General features: G+C 38.2%; 1 protein-coding gene across 1 annotated transcript in view; it reads right to left on the bottom strand.

Moving 5' to 3' along the window:
• Window positions 1-1,407: 1,407 nt before the first annotated feature.
• The window catches only part of LOC122729665 (RAB3A interacting protein), a 32,152-nt gene continuing 16,275 nt past the window's right edge, over window positions 1,408-17,284 (bottom strand). The window contains 9 exon segments of the mRNA XM_043968636.1: window positions 1,408-2,532; window positions 4,609-4,681; window positions 4,779-4,878; window positions 10,974-11,086; window positions 12,369-12,497; window positions 15,160-15,161; window positions 16,461-16,554; window positions 16,557-16,664; window positions 17,247-17,284. Of these exon segments, the coding sequence (XP_043824571.1) occupies window positions 2,450-2,532; window positions 4,609-4,681; window positions 4,779-4,878; window positions 10,974-11,086; window positions 12,369-12,497; window positions 15,160-15,161; window positions 16,461-16,554; window positions 16,557-16,664; window positions 17,247-17,284 (740 nt within the window). The 3' untranslated portion in view covers window positions 1,408-2,449.

Here is a 17,284-nt window from a genome sequence, read left to right as displayed (position 1 = left end):
AGGGCTAGAATTTGGAACTCAGAACTTAAAAATAGTGAATGTTAAAAACTGTTTTAAACTGAACTAAGAAAAAAATTTTTGATAGTATCTTCTCCATTCGTGTCACTTACCCTAGTCAAACCTTAGCTGACCTATCTATCTACAAGACCACCAGAATCCAGATAATCTAAGTTTAAATCCTGGCTCTGACATCTCCTAGCCTGGCAAATCACAACCTCTGGTTTTCCACTTCCTTATCTGTAAAATGAGTGTATCTATTCTGCCTATTTTCACTAAGTTTTAAAGTAACACCATGCAAACTTCAAAGCACTATTATTATCCCTCTGAACTATACTGCATATCCTGCCCTGCCAGATTAGGAAGCAGATAGGTGGCATAATGGATGGAATGCTGGCCTTGGAGACAGGATAGACCAGAATTCAAATCCTACCTCTGGCACTTACTCACTGGGAGCCCTAGACAAGCTACTTGAACTCTCAGCCTCAGTGTTTCTTATCCATAAAATAGATAAGTTGAGGGGCAGCTAGGTGGCGCAGTGGATAGAGCACCGGCCCTGGAGTCAGGAGTACCTGAGTTCAAATCCGGCCTCAGACACTTAACACTTACTAGCTGTGTGACCCTGGGCAAGTCACTTAACCCCAATTGCCTCACTAAAAAAACAAAACAAAACAAAATAGATAAGTTGCTTTGTAAACCTTAAGGCACTATATAAATGCTCAATACTATTATTATTAATTTTCCTAAAGCCTGATTTTCATTGCTAAAAAGGCTAAAACAAATCTTGGAGAGCATTATGAAAGTATGCCCCATTCACAAAACTAATAGTCTCATCCTATTCTTCCCTGGTCACCTCATATCTGGGGCACCATGTTAAACTCTAGGTACATTAAGGTCACTGAGAAATCAAAGTGAATGCAGGATGGCAGCCTGGTTAGTGAAGGGTCTAGAAATCATGTTCTCCAAGGAATGGCTTGAGGAAGTGGGAATGTTTAATCTGAGTGAAAGATAAATGTGAAGACACAAGAGCTCTCTTCAAATATTTGGTGGGCTATCACATGGAGGAGAGACAATATTATGTGTAGTTGATCTGGGTCTAATAGTCAATAGCTGCAGAGAGGCAGACATAGTTCAATATGAGAAAAAAAACTAATAACTGAAACTCTTCAACAGTAAAATGAGTAGCGACGTTCCCCATCGTTGGAAGTACTCAGATGGAAAATGGTCATCGTCAAATCAGTTATAAAAGGAATTTCTGAATTAGGAGGTGGGGCTGGGGAGTGGGGTGTTAAACTGGATGGTCAATACATCTCTGACATTCTAATACCACTCTGCTCAAAAGACTTTCAATGGCGGGGGCGGGGGGGGGGGGGGGGGCAGCTAGGTGATGCAGTGGATAAAGCACCGGCCTTGGATTCAGGAGGACCTGAGTTCAAATCCTGTCTCAGACACTTGACACTAGCCTGTGTGACCCTGGGCAAGTCACTTAACCCCCATTGCCCAGGGGGGAAAGATTTTCAACTGGTGCCTCCTTTCTCCCACATCAAGTCAAAATGCTACTGCCCCACATTTAAAGCCTTCAATAATCTACCCCCACTCAACCTTTAAAAAAAATTTAATTTTTTTTTTTTTTTGCTATTCCATTCAAAAGTCCCCTTGGCATGGGTCAAACCACTTTTCTCGTTAAGCCCCATCCTAATTCCTGCCTTTATTCATTTACTCCTCTTCTCTGGCTATTCGATCCTGCCTCGGTCTTGCCTTTTCCATGATGGAATCCCCATGTAGGACAATTCCTATTCACCTCTCTCAGCTCTACACTTATTATGAGCACTGAGGGACCATCTAGTGTCTCATGTTCTCTGTTTTGTGTTTATAGGACTGACTTCCTATCTAAACCCCAAACTCTGTAAAGTCTGGGTCCATATGTGACATTTCTCTTGCATTTTCCAGAGTAATGAAGCATACTTTTATTGACCAATCTGTAAAATTCAAAGCTAGTTAGTCTGTGAAATTGGCTCAGAGAAAATCACTATTAATATACAGTGTTAATTCATTATACAGCAAATAACCAGTGCTTCAAACAAATAATTACTGCAAGTATCAGAGATGTGAAATTCTCAAGTTTGGACCCCTCATGTGGCACAGTAGAACTAGAAGAGAAAGCAATCACGCATCTTCAAATCTAACATTTATTTAGATTTTTTTTTTGCAACTATAAATTACAATCACAAGTACACCTGCAAGTCTTTTTCTTAGTCTGTTCAACTAAAGTTTATGTAAGCACACACAGCATGTGTCAGTTTGAAACAAATCACGGTCCTCCTTAGTGAATTTTGCAAAAGAGGATAAAAGATCTTGGACCCAACTCCTTGGAAATAAATATCAAGTGACCATAAAAAAATTCAGCCATTTGAGTTATTCAGTGAAGTTCGTGCATATTCAGTGTGGGGAATTAAAGTTCCTCCTTGAAATATCCCAGTTTTGCCAATGACATCTCTTTTCTCAGCTGCATAACTTCCCAAAACATCTGATCAACTGCACAGAAGAGGAAAAAAAGACATATAATTCATTAAAGAAAGACCATACTCAATTCTAATTTAATCTTTCATTGAAGCACATTTGAAACAAAAAATTAGTTTAAACTCCCATCACTAAGTCCTGTACCCAAGAAATCTGAGTCTATATGATTCTCTCCATTAAAAAAGTATTCATTATTTTAACTCACTTTGTGATGGTTACAGCTAACATTTAAAAAGTTATTACAGTAGCTATGCCATAGTATTTTAAATATGATCCAACATCATCAGAGATTAATGCTGTGCTTGTATTGTAGTACTACTTATGTTAAAGGTTACTTTGTTCCAAGAGGAAGGAGGCACTTCAATGTCACTTGTAATATAAATGTTCTCATCATCAACAATTACATTAATGCTATTACTAATCTTGTTCTGGCTGGATACTTCCTAGTCTTTTCTAAGTATCTTTATCAGAGAGTGAGGCAAGAAAAAAAAAAGACTCAAATTCAGCCTGGCTACTCCTAAGTACAGTATTTTGTAAAAGGTTTATTACTGAATCAAACTGTTGACAAAAATTAATTGAGGGTAATCATCTGTGGATTTAAATTACCCATATTCTCCTATTTTACAATGGCTAAGAGTTGATTCTGTAGTTGAGCTAAGCCAGAATCCTCATCTTGTTTCCATAATGACACCTGAATTTAACATTTTTAATATATTTCTCTTACACATATGTGCACAGGGAGTCCAGAACTATAGGAAATGTTATGGAGGGAAAGAGCTATGACAAGACATAGTATCACCTCTTCCCCCAATTTTACCTCCGATCTAGCTTTCAACTTTCATGAGAAAAACCCAAAACATCTTTCAATCCTTCACTGTAAAAGAAACAATTTTACTGTAGAATTTTAACAGAAAAAATTAAACATTATCCAATTTTATGTGAAGTGTTTGTTCTCCAACTTAGAAATAGTCTTTTAAATGTCTTTGCTAGTCTAGTTCTATGAATAGGTATCTGATAAATCTTTCAACAGAAGTAGTACTACACAATCTCTCATACAGGAGCCTGAAGTATACCAATACAATTTTTTTAATTTGAGAATCCCACAGATACCATTTACACAGTTCAGCCATTACAATTCTAGCGTATGGGAAAAACATATGAAAATATCCAAACCAAGGAGAGGATAGTTTAGTTTTGAACTAGCATGCTTTGATTCACATAAAATTAGAATTTCCTTGATTTATCTAGATGAAAAGTGACAAAGCATCATTATTTATTTATTTCAAGGATAGGAAGATTTTCTGTCCCCAGCAAAAAATGAACAGGTAAAAGCCATAAATTGCATTTTACCCAGTATAAAATTAACATGGCCTTGCCAGACTGCAATGGTGATGCACTACTCTAGTCCAACATCTGCTACAAGCTAGTTTAAAGATAATTACGTCCAATTTGTAAGATTTATTTTGGGTTTTGAGACCACATCCAAGTTTTTAGTTTGTAACTTGAATAATCTGAGAACTATTAATAATTACTAATTATCAAGGAAGACTGTATTAAAAATTAACACACTTGCTTGAATTTGGTTCTCCCAGGTATATCATCTGCACGTCTCTCCTGATTTAGAATACAGTAATCTTTATTCCATTCAGAACTGTCCTCACAATGGCTTTACTAATTTCATACATGTAAGTAAAAAATATAGAAAAAATGCATAGTTAGCTCTTTCATGGTTTACCACCAATTAAAACAAATCTGACTATTTCTACATTCTGCTCCATTCCTTCAGAAGCAGAAATTCAATGGCTGTGTACTTCTCCCATGTACACTGACTTATCATACACTAAAAACCACTCCTGTCTAGAAGCAGAATGATTGAAATGGGGTGAATAAACACTAATACCAAGAAAAACAAAATGTAAAACCTAGGTACTTAATTCCTAACTTATATATCAGTTTATTGGTATGTAAGTATAAAAAATGCCAACATTAGCATTCCTTCTTGTTAGAGCATTATTACTAGCTAATAAAAATATATTCTCAATTTTTGATGCATAGTTGAATGCAAGCATTTGCTAAACATTAAATAGGTACTCACCATCCTGCTGTTCACAAGTCCTTGCTGGATATATCGAATATAAGTAAAAAAGTTACACACTGATGTGATCTGGAAACCAAAGCAAAGATATCACAAAAGGTCAGCATGTTCTATGGACATTTATATACAAGGTAAGTTTGGATAAAAGTTCTGGCCAGTCACATACCCTGTATCTGCAAAAAGGAGAAATGTAGTAGTAGTTGCTTGAGTCTCCTAATTTAATTCTGTGTTTGCATGACTTGCTCTGACCGCTGAGAGCGCATTTCCTGTAAAAACAATTACACACTTAAGTTATTTACTACTGAGAGCACCCCGACCTTTCTATTGCACACAGAAACCATGATGTTCAGCATAACAATGCTGAATGCAACAATGTCTCCAATACTGCCTGAAATCCAACATAATGATGATTCTCTAATTGTGTAGTTTTTGTTATATTTCTAACAATCTCCAAACGAAAAATACTGAAACAAAACAGTGAGGTGCATATTGTTTAAAGTGTTTGGCCAGACTCCTAGGTAATGGATCTCTAATGCTAATTGGCAGGTGATACTCTGCAGACAGTTAAGAAGTAGAATGCCAGTGGCATGTTTGGCCTCAGGGGAAGGAATGCTGTGGGTAGTTCAATTCTATCACATCCGAAATGAATTAAGGACCTAGTAACTGCCTGTAAAAGGATTTCCATCTGCTTGGTTAGTGACAGGAGAGTTGCCTACAGGGCAAAAATGAGAAATAAACACATGGAGAAAAATAGGACAGTACTCAGATTTCCATCTGGGCTACACCATACTCCTTTCTTACATAAAAAAATTGATCATGGCTCCAATGTTTGTTAAAATACAGTTTATCAGGGGCAGCTAGGTGGCGCAGTGGATAAAGCCCCAGACCTGGATTCAGGAGTTTCCTGAGTTCAAATTTGGCCTCAGACACTTGACACTTACCAGCTGTGTGACCCTGGGCAAGTCACCTTACCCCCATTGCCCCGCCAAAAAAAAAAAAATAGTTAATCAGCAGAACTTCAAATTAGGATTTGGATGATGGTAAACAAACATTTGGCTACATTATTAGGTGTTATCTTAAAGAAATAACTACAAATAAATTATATGTGCCCTAACCACTACCTTAATTTTGAGGATACTCTTGGCATACTGGACTTCTTGTTGTTGTTTGTCCTTTATTCTTGAAGAGAACCATGACATCAGGGAGGTGCTGTATAACTTGCAGTGAACTGGATTTAAGTGAGGAGGGCTGTGCAGTCACCAACCTCACTCTCTCCATCTAGGTCCAGTGGCAAGATATACATTAACATGACTGGGGGGCAGCTAGGTGGCACAGTAGATAAAGCACCAGCCCTGGATTCAGGAGGCCCTGAGTTCAAACATGGCCTCAGACACTTGACACTTAACTAGCTGTGTGACCTTGGGCAAGTCACTAAACCCCCATTGCCCCACAAAAAAAAAAAAAAAAAAAAAGATGACTGGAGATAGTCCTGGTTAAGGCAACTGGGGATAAGTGACTTGCCCAGGGTCACATAGCTAGTGTCTGAAATGAGATTTGAACCCAGGTCTTCCGAACTTCAGGGCCACTGCTCTATCTACCACACCACGTAACTGCTCCCACATACTGACTAGTCTAAAGAAGTATAACCATATGACAACAGCAGCTAACACTGATATAGGACTTGAAGGTCTGCAAAGCACTTCACATATTATCTCATCTGATTCTTACAATAATTCCCATTTTACAGATGAGAAAACTGAGTCTAAGAGAAATGAAGTGACTTGCCCAGGTTCACACAGCTAGTCAGTCAGTATCTGGGGAAGGATTCAAAACCAGGTCTACCTCACTTTCAAGCCCTCTCACTCACTCTGGCAAGCTCCCTCCTAATAATTAATATTAAGTAATCAAAGCTCTATGCATAGCTATCTCAAATTATGATCAAGAAAGAAAAAAGATACTCAACAACCTGTCTATTTCCCCGACTGCTCCAAAGAGTGCACCTATATATTGAAATGGATCTACGATTCCATCAGTTTAGGAGTCCCCTGCAGTGACACAGATCACGAACCATCCGCATCTGCTCTTCATCCCATGTGACTTCCATTCATATCCTCCCTTCTTCCTAACATCTTCCTGTCTGCCACCTGTCACCGTGTGGCCTGTCCAGTCCCACCACCCCTGGTACAAAGCTCTCCTTTGGTGGTTTAGGAGGCAGGGCTGTTCCAGGTCTTGCTGACATAGAGCCACAACACTAAAATGTTGGTATTGAAAAGATGGACCTTTGCCTGAGGTCAGCAGAAGTGCTTTGCAATTTCCTTAAAGAAATCCAGCCCATCTCTTCCTTCAACCCTAGGCCCAGTGCACTCTGTCTATATTGTCTGTCCCCAAATGTAAACAGTCTCTATAGGGTGTCTATCCAAGTAAAGTGACCTCTAGGTAAGAGATTTTTCATCCACGGGGTTTTTCACTGAGTGGATGCACAGACCAAAGTCCTCTGAGTGACTCTAGATCTCTTCTGAGAAGTTCTGACATGTCTTAAGGCTTCGTGCAATTGACACGATGTCAGCCACAATCAGGAGGCCTTTCACATATGTTGGTAATCCTTCCTTGACCTGGACTCTCTGATGGATCTCCTCCATGGCAGTGGTAAATACTCTTGGTGAGCACACTCTTTTTTTTTTTTTTTATGCCCCACCTGATGTTCATTATTGGATGTCACTGAATAAGGGCTATTTCTGTTGTTACATGTCCCAAGGAAATGCAAATTGATCTAAAAATGGGAGACAACTGTTTCTAAAAGAACTCCTAAGATGCCACTGCATTCTACCAATGCATGGGTTTTGTTTTGGTTTTGGCTTTTTTTTGCACTCAACAAACAAATACAAAGGGGACCTTAGATGAAAAGATGTGGTCTGTTATTAAATATTGTTTGCCTGCTTGTTCCCTACAAATCTGCTTATTGAAGCTGTCCTCAATCCATATATACACGACCCTCATAAAGACTGTGTACAGATGGGGGACTACTCCCAACTACTTGTGGGTGTTTTCTTGATCACTTTTTATTTTTGGCAATTAATAAACCCTGAGTTTTTTCCCACATCTTTGGCACTTTCCCCTCCCTTTAAATACCTTGCAAATTAAATTGATCTTTTAATACCCATATAATAATTGTACTGACTCCAACATTATTTTCACATTAGCTATATTTCCCATTGTATTCCTTCCTCTCTCCCTAGTCCTAAGTCCCCTTTTAAGTAGCTAATTACCTATAAGAACTCTTAAATTGTCAAATAGATTTAAATAAAGGATTTTGTGTTGCATCTTTTTGAAAAGGCAAGAATTTGTAACGTGAATCATCACCTTCCAAATTTATCTTATTTTAGATAAGGTCAGATTTTCCATTATGTTCCCTAGGGAGAAACACCCTTGTAAGTATTTCATGTTCTCACAGCCCCGGGGTACTCTGGGTGTGAAGATATGAAATACTATGTAGGTATTCTCTACAAGTCCAACTCTGCTGCATCAATCTGACAGGGAGGTGATCCTAGTTTCTCAAAGGCTATGACAGCAAAGGCTGGGCAAACTTTGGCAGGTTCTCCCATGCTGGAAAGGATTCAAGTACGGCCAGTAAACAGACTGAAGACCAGCCTTGCTAATCATGGAGAAGTTCATCCTCTACATGCTACCCACCTCCTGATGACTTATTTTTTTTTTTTTTGGCAAAGTCAACCAATGAAACAAAGAAAAATATGAAATGGTCCCCGTCCTGTGGCCAAGGCCTCCTGTTTCTGTGGCGATGGTGGCCAAGCGGAGGAATGGGAGGCATAGAGTCCTAAGAGTCACACAGTTTCTGGACATCACCAAACATTCATTAAACCACTGTAAATTAATTGCTACAACAAGGAGACCAAAAGAAAGGAGAAAATGCTTTGAGTCAGCATGTGACTTACTTGCCAAATGGAGAGAGATGACTGCCAAAGGCACATTGGGTTAGAATATAAATTTACTTGTAAAATCTTAAAAAGCAAGTAGATAGATAATTATGAATAGCTCTGTCTCATCAAACAGAGAGAAGCAGTGAAGGGTAAAACAACAGTCTGAAGAAAGCGAGATAACCAACCAAGCCAAGTCATCCTACAGGCATTCAAATAAAAATGAAACGGTACTAAAAACAAAAGATGGACAAGACGGGCGCAAATTATTACAACAAACGGTTTTCTCTATTAAGGACAGTGGAACCATCACTAATATTACATCTCTAATACTACAGTTCATGAGGTATTTACAGAGAAGCATAAATAGCATAAAGTATGTAAAATGATAATAAATAAAAAACATAAATGTTCTCTTTAGGGAAAAAGCAGACAAATTGAATCAAGTATCGAGAGGAGACTCATGCTGGAGGGCACCGAGGGACCAATCAATACAAAACCATCCTGTAATTATCTGCTTTACTCTATTATCTCTTCCTCTGCATGAGCACCATCTGTCTTGTCACCTAGATTTCTAAAAATGGGAGAACAGGGACACCATCTTTTCTAGACAACACACATTCCAATTCCACGCCCCCAAATCGACAGAAGCCTCGATCCAAGCACATCACTGGCAGAAACGTATCTGAATGACTACCTGACCTTGGATTGGAGGATGTGGATTCAGATCATGGCTTCCCTACTTACTATTGGAGTCTTGACTTCAGTTTTCTCATTTGTAAAAACAGGGAGTTGGCCACATGACTTCTAAGTTCCTGGCTCTCTAACATTCCGTGATTCTTATTGGACTAATAGAGTAAAAATTAAATTTGGCCTGCTAACTCTCTGCTATTTGGAATTTGTCTTAGCACATATCATATACTTAACATACCCAGTAGCAGAGGTGTCCAACCTTAGCTGCTCCCATGTGGCCCCAACGAGATTAAAATGCAATTGGAATGTTTAGTAAAATAAATATGGTACAACACAGATAATTTAATGTGCGGTTTTCTAAGTCAATATGGGACCCATAGGGATCCATTTCTATTTAAGTTTGAATCATTGCCCTGGAGAGGCAAACTAAATTATAACGCACAGTAATAATTACAACATTAAGGTATGAAACAGAACTGGAAATATTAGGCCCAATTTAAAATTCTCTAGTGTCTACTGAATGGGGGCAATATCCACCCCTATGTTCAAGATTCAATATAAAGTGCCACTAGATGAATATTAGACTGAGCATCTGGCTTCAAGTGGAAGGGAAGTTCATAAATACAGAATGAACGTCTCAATGAACAATCACCAAAATACTACTATGACAATTTATATGCATGTTCAATTTTAAAATAAAGCTCCTATAATTGCTGTGACACATCTAATTTCCTCCTTCTACCTTGAAAATGGGTCCTACAAAAGGGGAAAACATCTGATGATACTTTGGTTCTGCTGCCCTAAGCCAGGCTGGACACAGAAAAACAAATGCTATTCTCACAACCCTGTAAAAAAAGGGCACAAGGGACAGCAGAAGCTACCTTAGTGATGCTGTACATTTCTACTTCTATCTCTGATCCCTCATGGAAAGACCATGTTGTGTATGGACTGGAGCAGGGAGAAAAAGAAAAGGAGAGAAGGTGACATTTCCCCCATGTAATAAAAACCACAGAAAAGTTTCCTTTTAAGGGTTAGGACATTCATATGAAATAAGAGGGTTGGAAGAAGAGATCTCTGGTCCCCTCCAGCTCTAATATTCTATGATTCAGCAGGAAGAGGTACTGAGCTGAGCTGTAACTGGCCATTTTTTTTCAACTGGAGCAAAAATAGTTGGGAATGCGGGAAAGGAGAGGGACAGCAGTGGTGAACACAGACTATTGGGGGCAGTGGTGTTGGCAAAGATGGCAGGCTGTCTCTCAGGGACTCTGGCCTTTATCCCTAGGGAGATTAAGGGGATGAGAAGTCGTCCCCAAGAGGGACAGGACAATCAATGATAGGACCCTGGAAGTGACCACATGGGCATGATGGGGCCATGTGGTGCAGGCTAGCAGAGGATTACTATGCAGGGAGTGGGCATGGTGCTTATAACCGGGAGGAAATATACTATTTCCCCATTGAAGAGGATGGAACAAAGCCCCATCCTCTTTGCACTAGTTATGGTCCTGCTCTTTGGCACAGTAGGAATTATTCATGCATTCATGGTGTTAAGTAATAAGACTACTACTTTGCATCATATTTAATAAACACAAGGTTCCATGTCTGGGGTAATCACAGGAGTCATTTGGTGACCAGGGCCCATTTTGAAGGAATGACATGAAATCCTCCCATATCAAACACCAGTACCACATAAAAAGCATTCACTATTTTTCACAATTTATATAACCAGACTAACATACTTTGGTCCTCCACATTCAACTGCAGAAGCTTTTACAAATCGAACAGGTTGCAGTCCCACTGGTTCAATGCTTAGTGTATTGTTTTCCACAGCCTCCAGAACAGCTGAAGCCAACTTAAAAAAAAAATCCATAGAAAGATATCAGCATTTGATGATATGTAGTTATTTTTAAATTCAATCCCCAAATTGTATAACCTTGGTCCTAAGCAAGGAAAAGGAAGAAATGGTACAAGCACAGCTGGAGTATAAGCTCCCTGATCTTTTTTTCTGTATTTTTATCTCCAAAGCCTAAAATAGTACCTAGTACACAGTAGGTACTCAAAAATGCTTACTGATTAATTCAACATTTTTTTTTTCAGATAAAGGCAACTGATTCATTCCAGATATAGCACATTCTTATCTTTTCGACTCACTCCAGTAGGACTAAAATTTTGCCTTTTTCAATGTCAAGAGATGCTTATTTTTACTACATATCTTCTGCTTGTATATTTGTACACAAGATTCTATAAAAGAATAATCACTATGTCCTCATGCACAGGGCAAAATAGTCCCAAGAAGATGTGGTAAAAGAGCTACATGCTTTTTCTTCTTGGAAACTTAAAAAGTGCAAGAGTATGATTTATTTAAATTCCAAACCAAAAAAAAAAACCCACCCCAAATCAAAACCCAACCCCATAACAAATCACTGCTCTTTGTTGACTCTTAAGTTTTTACTATATCCCTTTGATCAGGGGGATAGGGGTTTGGGGGGCAGGGGGGAGACCACAGCCATTGCATTACATTTTAGCTTCAGGCACAAACAGTCCTCACCTACATTCATCTGTCTGTTTCTATATCTGAAGAACTTTCACATTCACTATCCCACACCATCCTCCCAAGAGGCATATGAGGTAATTGGGACAGGAGGTACCTCTTTTATAGCTGAGGAACCTATGCAAGCCTCTTGGCCTTATATAGACAAACAGTCAAGGCTTCTGATGGTGATGTGTAAACATCGAAGTTAACATTTCTCCAGCCCTAAAGCTCAGGACATCAGTCTAAGCCCCATTACACATTTAACAATTCATCCCTCAAACAGACATTTCCATGCAAATGACCATCTGCTCAAGATTAGTAAGAAGGGCAGGATTCGAGTGTTCAGAATTTACCATGAGATGGTGAGTAATGTAGAGAGATAAGGAAGGACAGATCTGTATGGGTTAGATGGAAGGAGGATGAAGGAGTCCAGAGAATTTTGTAAACAAATACATAACATCTTACAGCTATCTGTTTATATTAAAAATGTGTTTTATACAAATAATCTATTAAAAATGTAGAAAGCACAAGGCAATACTTAAACAATCCCATATTTGTACAACACATCCACATACTCAAAATTTCTTTTAAAAAAATTTACCTCACTTTTGGAAAAGGTTAAGCATGGAAATATATCTTCCTGATAAATTTTGTCTAAGAAGGGGCATGTCCCTGTCCATTGTGGGTCATCCTTCCAAGATCTGAACTCATTATACAGAGATAAGTCAGCCTAATAAACAAATTCAGAAAACATTTTTTAAAATTCAAACCCCCAACTATCCCTATTTATAAGTAAAGCCAGAGCAACTGGCAGCTTTTCATTATCAACATTATAAGGCATGTATATAAAGCAACATAATGGATTCGACAAACAGACCATAACAAATAAAGACATGAATTCTAATTCCTTCATATATATTTATTCCAAGATTTCTGTAGTTACTCGAAGTATTTTCAGAACCTTTCCTTCGGGAACTGCCTTCAGATCTTATATTCCATTCTTCTGAATGTTTTAAATGCCACATCTGTGCTGTTATGGCAACACAACTGATTTCAGAAATTGTCAAAGTTAATTTAGAGCCACATCTAGCTTGGGTTTTGCAATGTACATAAAGTGTTTCTTGCAAATTTTAGAGAACTATATAAATGTAGGCTATTATTATACCATTTTTTGGTCACTTAAAAAAGATATATCGGGGCAGCTAGGTGGCACAGTGGATAAAGCACTGGCCTGGATTCAGGAGGACCTGAGTTCAAATCCGGCCTCAGACACTTGACACTTACTAGCTGTGTGACCTTGGGCAAGTCACTTAACCCTCATTGTCCTGCCCCCCCCCCCAAAATATACCTATAAAGTCATGGGAGATATTTATTTTCATGTATAAGGCCATTCCAAAAAGATATCACCAAAAATGGTTTGAGCGGGGGGGGGGGGGGGGGGCAGCTAGGTGGCAAAGTGGATAAAGCACTGGCCCTGGATTCAGGAGTACCTGAGTTCAAATCCGGCCTCAGACACTTGACACTTACTAGCTGTGTGACCCTGGGCAAGTCACTTAACCCCCATAGCCCCACAAAAAATTTTAAAAAAAAAGGTTTGAGCAACAGCAATATTTTTAATAAGCAGCGATTCCTCATTTGAATTTTTAACCATATTTCTATTGTTCATTTAAGGTTCATTATTACATAGTCACTCCTAGTAATTGCCATTTGGCTTTATCAGTGGCACCTCTGGCACTTTACGTTTATTCTCCAATACTGATAGATATTACCTGAGTTGTTTTTGAAAAAAATGCTCAGACTTCTCAGCTCAACTCATATTTTAACTCCAAAGAAAGAGCTCTCCCTACATCATTTATATCATGGCCACAAACACTGTCCACAGAATGACAAAGTTAGAGCTGGAAAGGACCTGAAGATCTAGTCCAACTCCATTATTTACAAAGGAGAAATACAAACCCCAGAGAAGTTAAGTGAATCCCTCCCCCTCCACGTCCAAAAGGCAGAAGTAAGTGCCAGAGGCAGAATTTAAGCTCTTTGTCCTGACTCCAGAGGCAGGGCTCTCCTGCACACTACGGTTTTCTCATCCTGCACAGGACGCTGAGAACATCATCAGGAACATACTGGCTTTGAGACTGTTCACCTGAACCTACAGCGAATCCGTTGTACAGACGCTGAAGGCTGGTTGTACCTGCCAGGTATTTCAGTGATGCCATGATTGTCTATGTTCTTTCGAGCTCTAAAAGGATGATCTCAACACTCAATTTTTCTTCTCCATCCCTATCCTCAACTCTTTAGATCAGGGTGAAAGACAAAAGGAAACAAAGGTAGAAAATGTCCCAAATTAAATAATGCTTCCTCCAACATTCCACAAGATTTACTATTTCACTGATGGAACTATCTTCCATCCCTTAGTGGCTTGTTTCACACACTGCCAGGGCCAAACTCCCACCCAAACTCATGTACGGCCAACCTTGTGACAAGGAGGTTTCTGAAACTCAGCTATGTGGTCCTTTAACCACAACCTAGGGCTGAGCCTGTGTACTAAAAGCATTTCAGCATGGGTAGAGCCTGCTACAACTAGCACAGCTTTCAAGGACCCAGAAGACACTCCAAAACCACAAAGAAGGATCAGAATTCGATTTTAAAAAAGAAGGAGAAATTACTTGTAAATTTGTTTTGTTTTTGTTTTTAAAAAGACCCCTTCTTCAGGCACCTCGGTGCCAAAGTTGTACCACACATCCTAGAGAAAGCTTCTGGCCTAAGAAAGTAATTTACAAATTTTGTGAGGTTACAGAACCTCAAAAGCTTTCAAACTAAGTAGTATAAACACAATGAAACCAGGGATTCTTTTGTCTTGCACAGCATGTTCCATTGAAGCCCATAATTAAGTGTGATCATGAGATCTGGTAGACAAAGGACAAGTTCCATGCTACTTACTGGATTAGTATACCTGTTCTAGATAATAAGACTTACATCTAATTTATAGATTTCCTTTGTCTAATACTTTTAACAATTTTGTAAACATCAACAAGTATGCTAAATAAAAATTTTTCATTATTTTATTACTTATTATTTTAAATTATAACATACTTACTAGCCATGCATTTCAAAACGTTCAGAAAGTAAAGGTATAACTTTATAAATGCACCCAAATAATGGTACTTAAACATAACCTTGAACATTAAGTAAACAATGGAAGAAAAAAGGTATCTTCAAACATTATAAAAATCATTAAGAAGAATGCAAATATTCCCAGGACTATGTGTTAATGCATCACACAATGGAAAATTAGGTCTAAATATAACAAAATTAAGAGTAACAAATGTAAAACAATTTCTTAAATGTACAGCAGAAACCAATGCAACAAATTCTACAAAATATTTCTTTTTAACCTCTGAAGCTGTATGCCATGCTTTAATTTGTCCAAATGCTGACTTTTCTAGAACATTTCCTATTATCAATTTTAAAAAAAAATAATAAAGTTGTACTCTGTTTTTCCTTATTAGTGTCACCTTTTTCCCCCTAAAATTTATCCAAGGTAAAAGAGATTATACCAGCTTTGGTTACTCAACTACTAGCCTCTGCCTGCAAACTTAACTAAACAAGGGGTAACCTTACTCCCACTAAAGACTGAATTTTAAAACTTGATTTATAGGGGCAGCTAGATGGCGCCGTGGATAGAGCACCGGCCTTGGAGTCAGGAGTACCTGAGTTCAAATCCAGCTTCAGACACTTAACACTCACTAGCTGTGTGACCCTGGGCAAGTCACTTAAACCCAATTGCCTCACTTAAAAAAAAAAAACCTTGATTTATGGCTTTATGAGATATAGAGCGGTTGCTTGAAATAATGGATTGGTTTATTTAGGCATGCTGGAGCCATGCTTTCCAACACATGCTGTTTAGAAAGAAGTTCTTATTCAAATAACGCCAAATAGTTTCATATTATCTCATTATCTCCAAAAGCACATCTCTCAAACTGACAAAACCATCTACTATTAGTCCCTCTTTCTGGGGATGTGACAGCTAATGTGAGAATAACAGCTCTACTATAGGTCCTAGGTCCTAATTCCAGTGACCTGCTTAACTTTTTTTTTTTTTTTTTGGTGAGGCAATTGGGGTTAAGTGACTTGCCCAGGGTACACGGTTAGTAAGTGTTAAGTGTCTGAGTTTGGATTTGAACTCAGGTACTCCTGAATCCAGGGCCAGTGCTCTATCCACTGAGCCATCTAGCTGCCCCACCTGCCTAAACTTTTGATATAAATTCTACACCTCCCAAATTAAAAAAATAAATAAATAAATGTAAAACCACTACAGCTCGGTAGGTTGAAGAAATCTTAATTCTACAAGTCTTTTTCATCTTCAGACTTAGTACTAGCAATAACTTACTATCGTCCAAGACAATTTCAGTACCCACCCTTCATTTACTTATAACACAAAATGTAAAGATTTTCCCTAACTGAAATAGCAAGATTCAGAAAACTTACCAAGATTCCAGTTGGTATTCCAGGTCAGCCAGAAGAGAAGGGGACTGGAGAATCCCTGAAAGAAGTCAGCTCTACATAAAGCCTCCCCCATATAAATACTGTATTTTGTAACAAAAAATTTGTTGGCAAAAAAGCCTAAGTGAAATTTCAGCGATGACAATTAATAAACATCAAAAGGGCCGGGGGGGTACCGTCCTTGACGAGTTACCTCTTTGCGTCTTTTACAATGGCTGCATCACACTGAGGTCCTGATGGCTGCTACCCATAGCACTGCTTGTACTTTTATTTCGTGCATGTCCCTTTTATTAAAGGAGCCTTTCCACTTGGCGGAAGCTCCTTGAATTGGTGATGTTGGTGAAGTGGACAACACAAGTGTCTTAAGGCAGCAACTTCCTGCTTGAAGTACATCAATCTTAAAAAAGAGTGCAATACAATTGCTTATCTACTAATACATTTTTGACAAATATAGACACACTTCTCAAGGATAAGGAATAAGCCCTCTTTTTTGTTAGTTTTTGTTTGTTTTGTTTTGTTTGTTTTTTTTCTGGCTTAGATTCAGCTGCCATTCAGATTAAGGAACTGAAATCAACAAATCTGGATGGAAAAATATCACCATTTAAAAAAAATTTTAGTTTTGTTCCATTTCCAAAGATTTCAGATTAAAAGCTCAAGACCAGCTCTACTTCATATCAAAATAAATAATTGCTGTCTCTGTTTAAATTGGTGACCTGTTTTCAAAGTACCAAATACCAAGACAGTACCTTTCACGTAATAGGTGCTCTTTACAATAAATGTAAAGAGTCACATTTACTGACAGACAGTTTCATGATAGACTGGATTATTTAATCTTTTTAGACAACATTAAAAAAAAAACTTTTTTAAAAAGACACATACAAAATGTATGAAGTAGTTCTAGAAAAGAGTAACTTTACTCTTGAAATGCCTGGGTGATTTCTATTATTTGATTTACCCATTAAATAAAGCAAAAACTTACCTTTCCCTGTGCTTCTTTTAATTGTTTTTCAGCTGTGC

This window comes from Dromiciops gliroides, chromosome 5 (genome assembly GCF_019393635.1).
Source record: "Dromiciops gliroides isolate mDroGli1 chromosome 5, mDroGli1.pri, whole genome shotgun sequence".
Lineage (NCBI taxonomy): Eukaryota > Metazoa > Chordata > Mammalia > Microbiotheria > Microbiotheriidae > Dromiciops > Dromiciops gliroides.
Note: the sequence above shows the minus strand (reverse complement) of the source record. Positions and strands in the feature narration are given on the sequence as shown.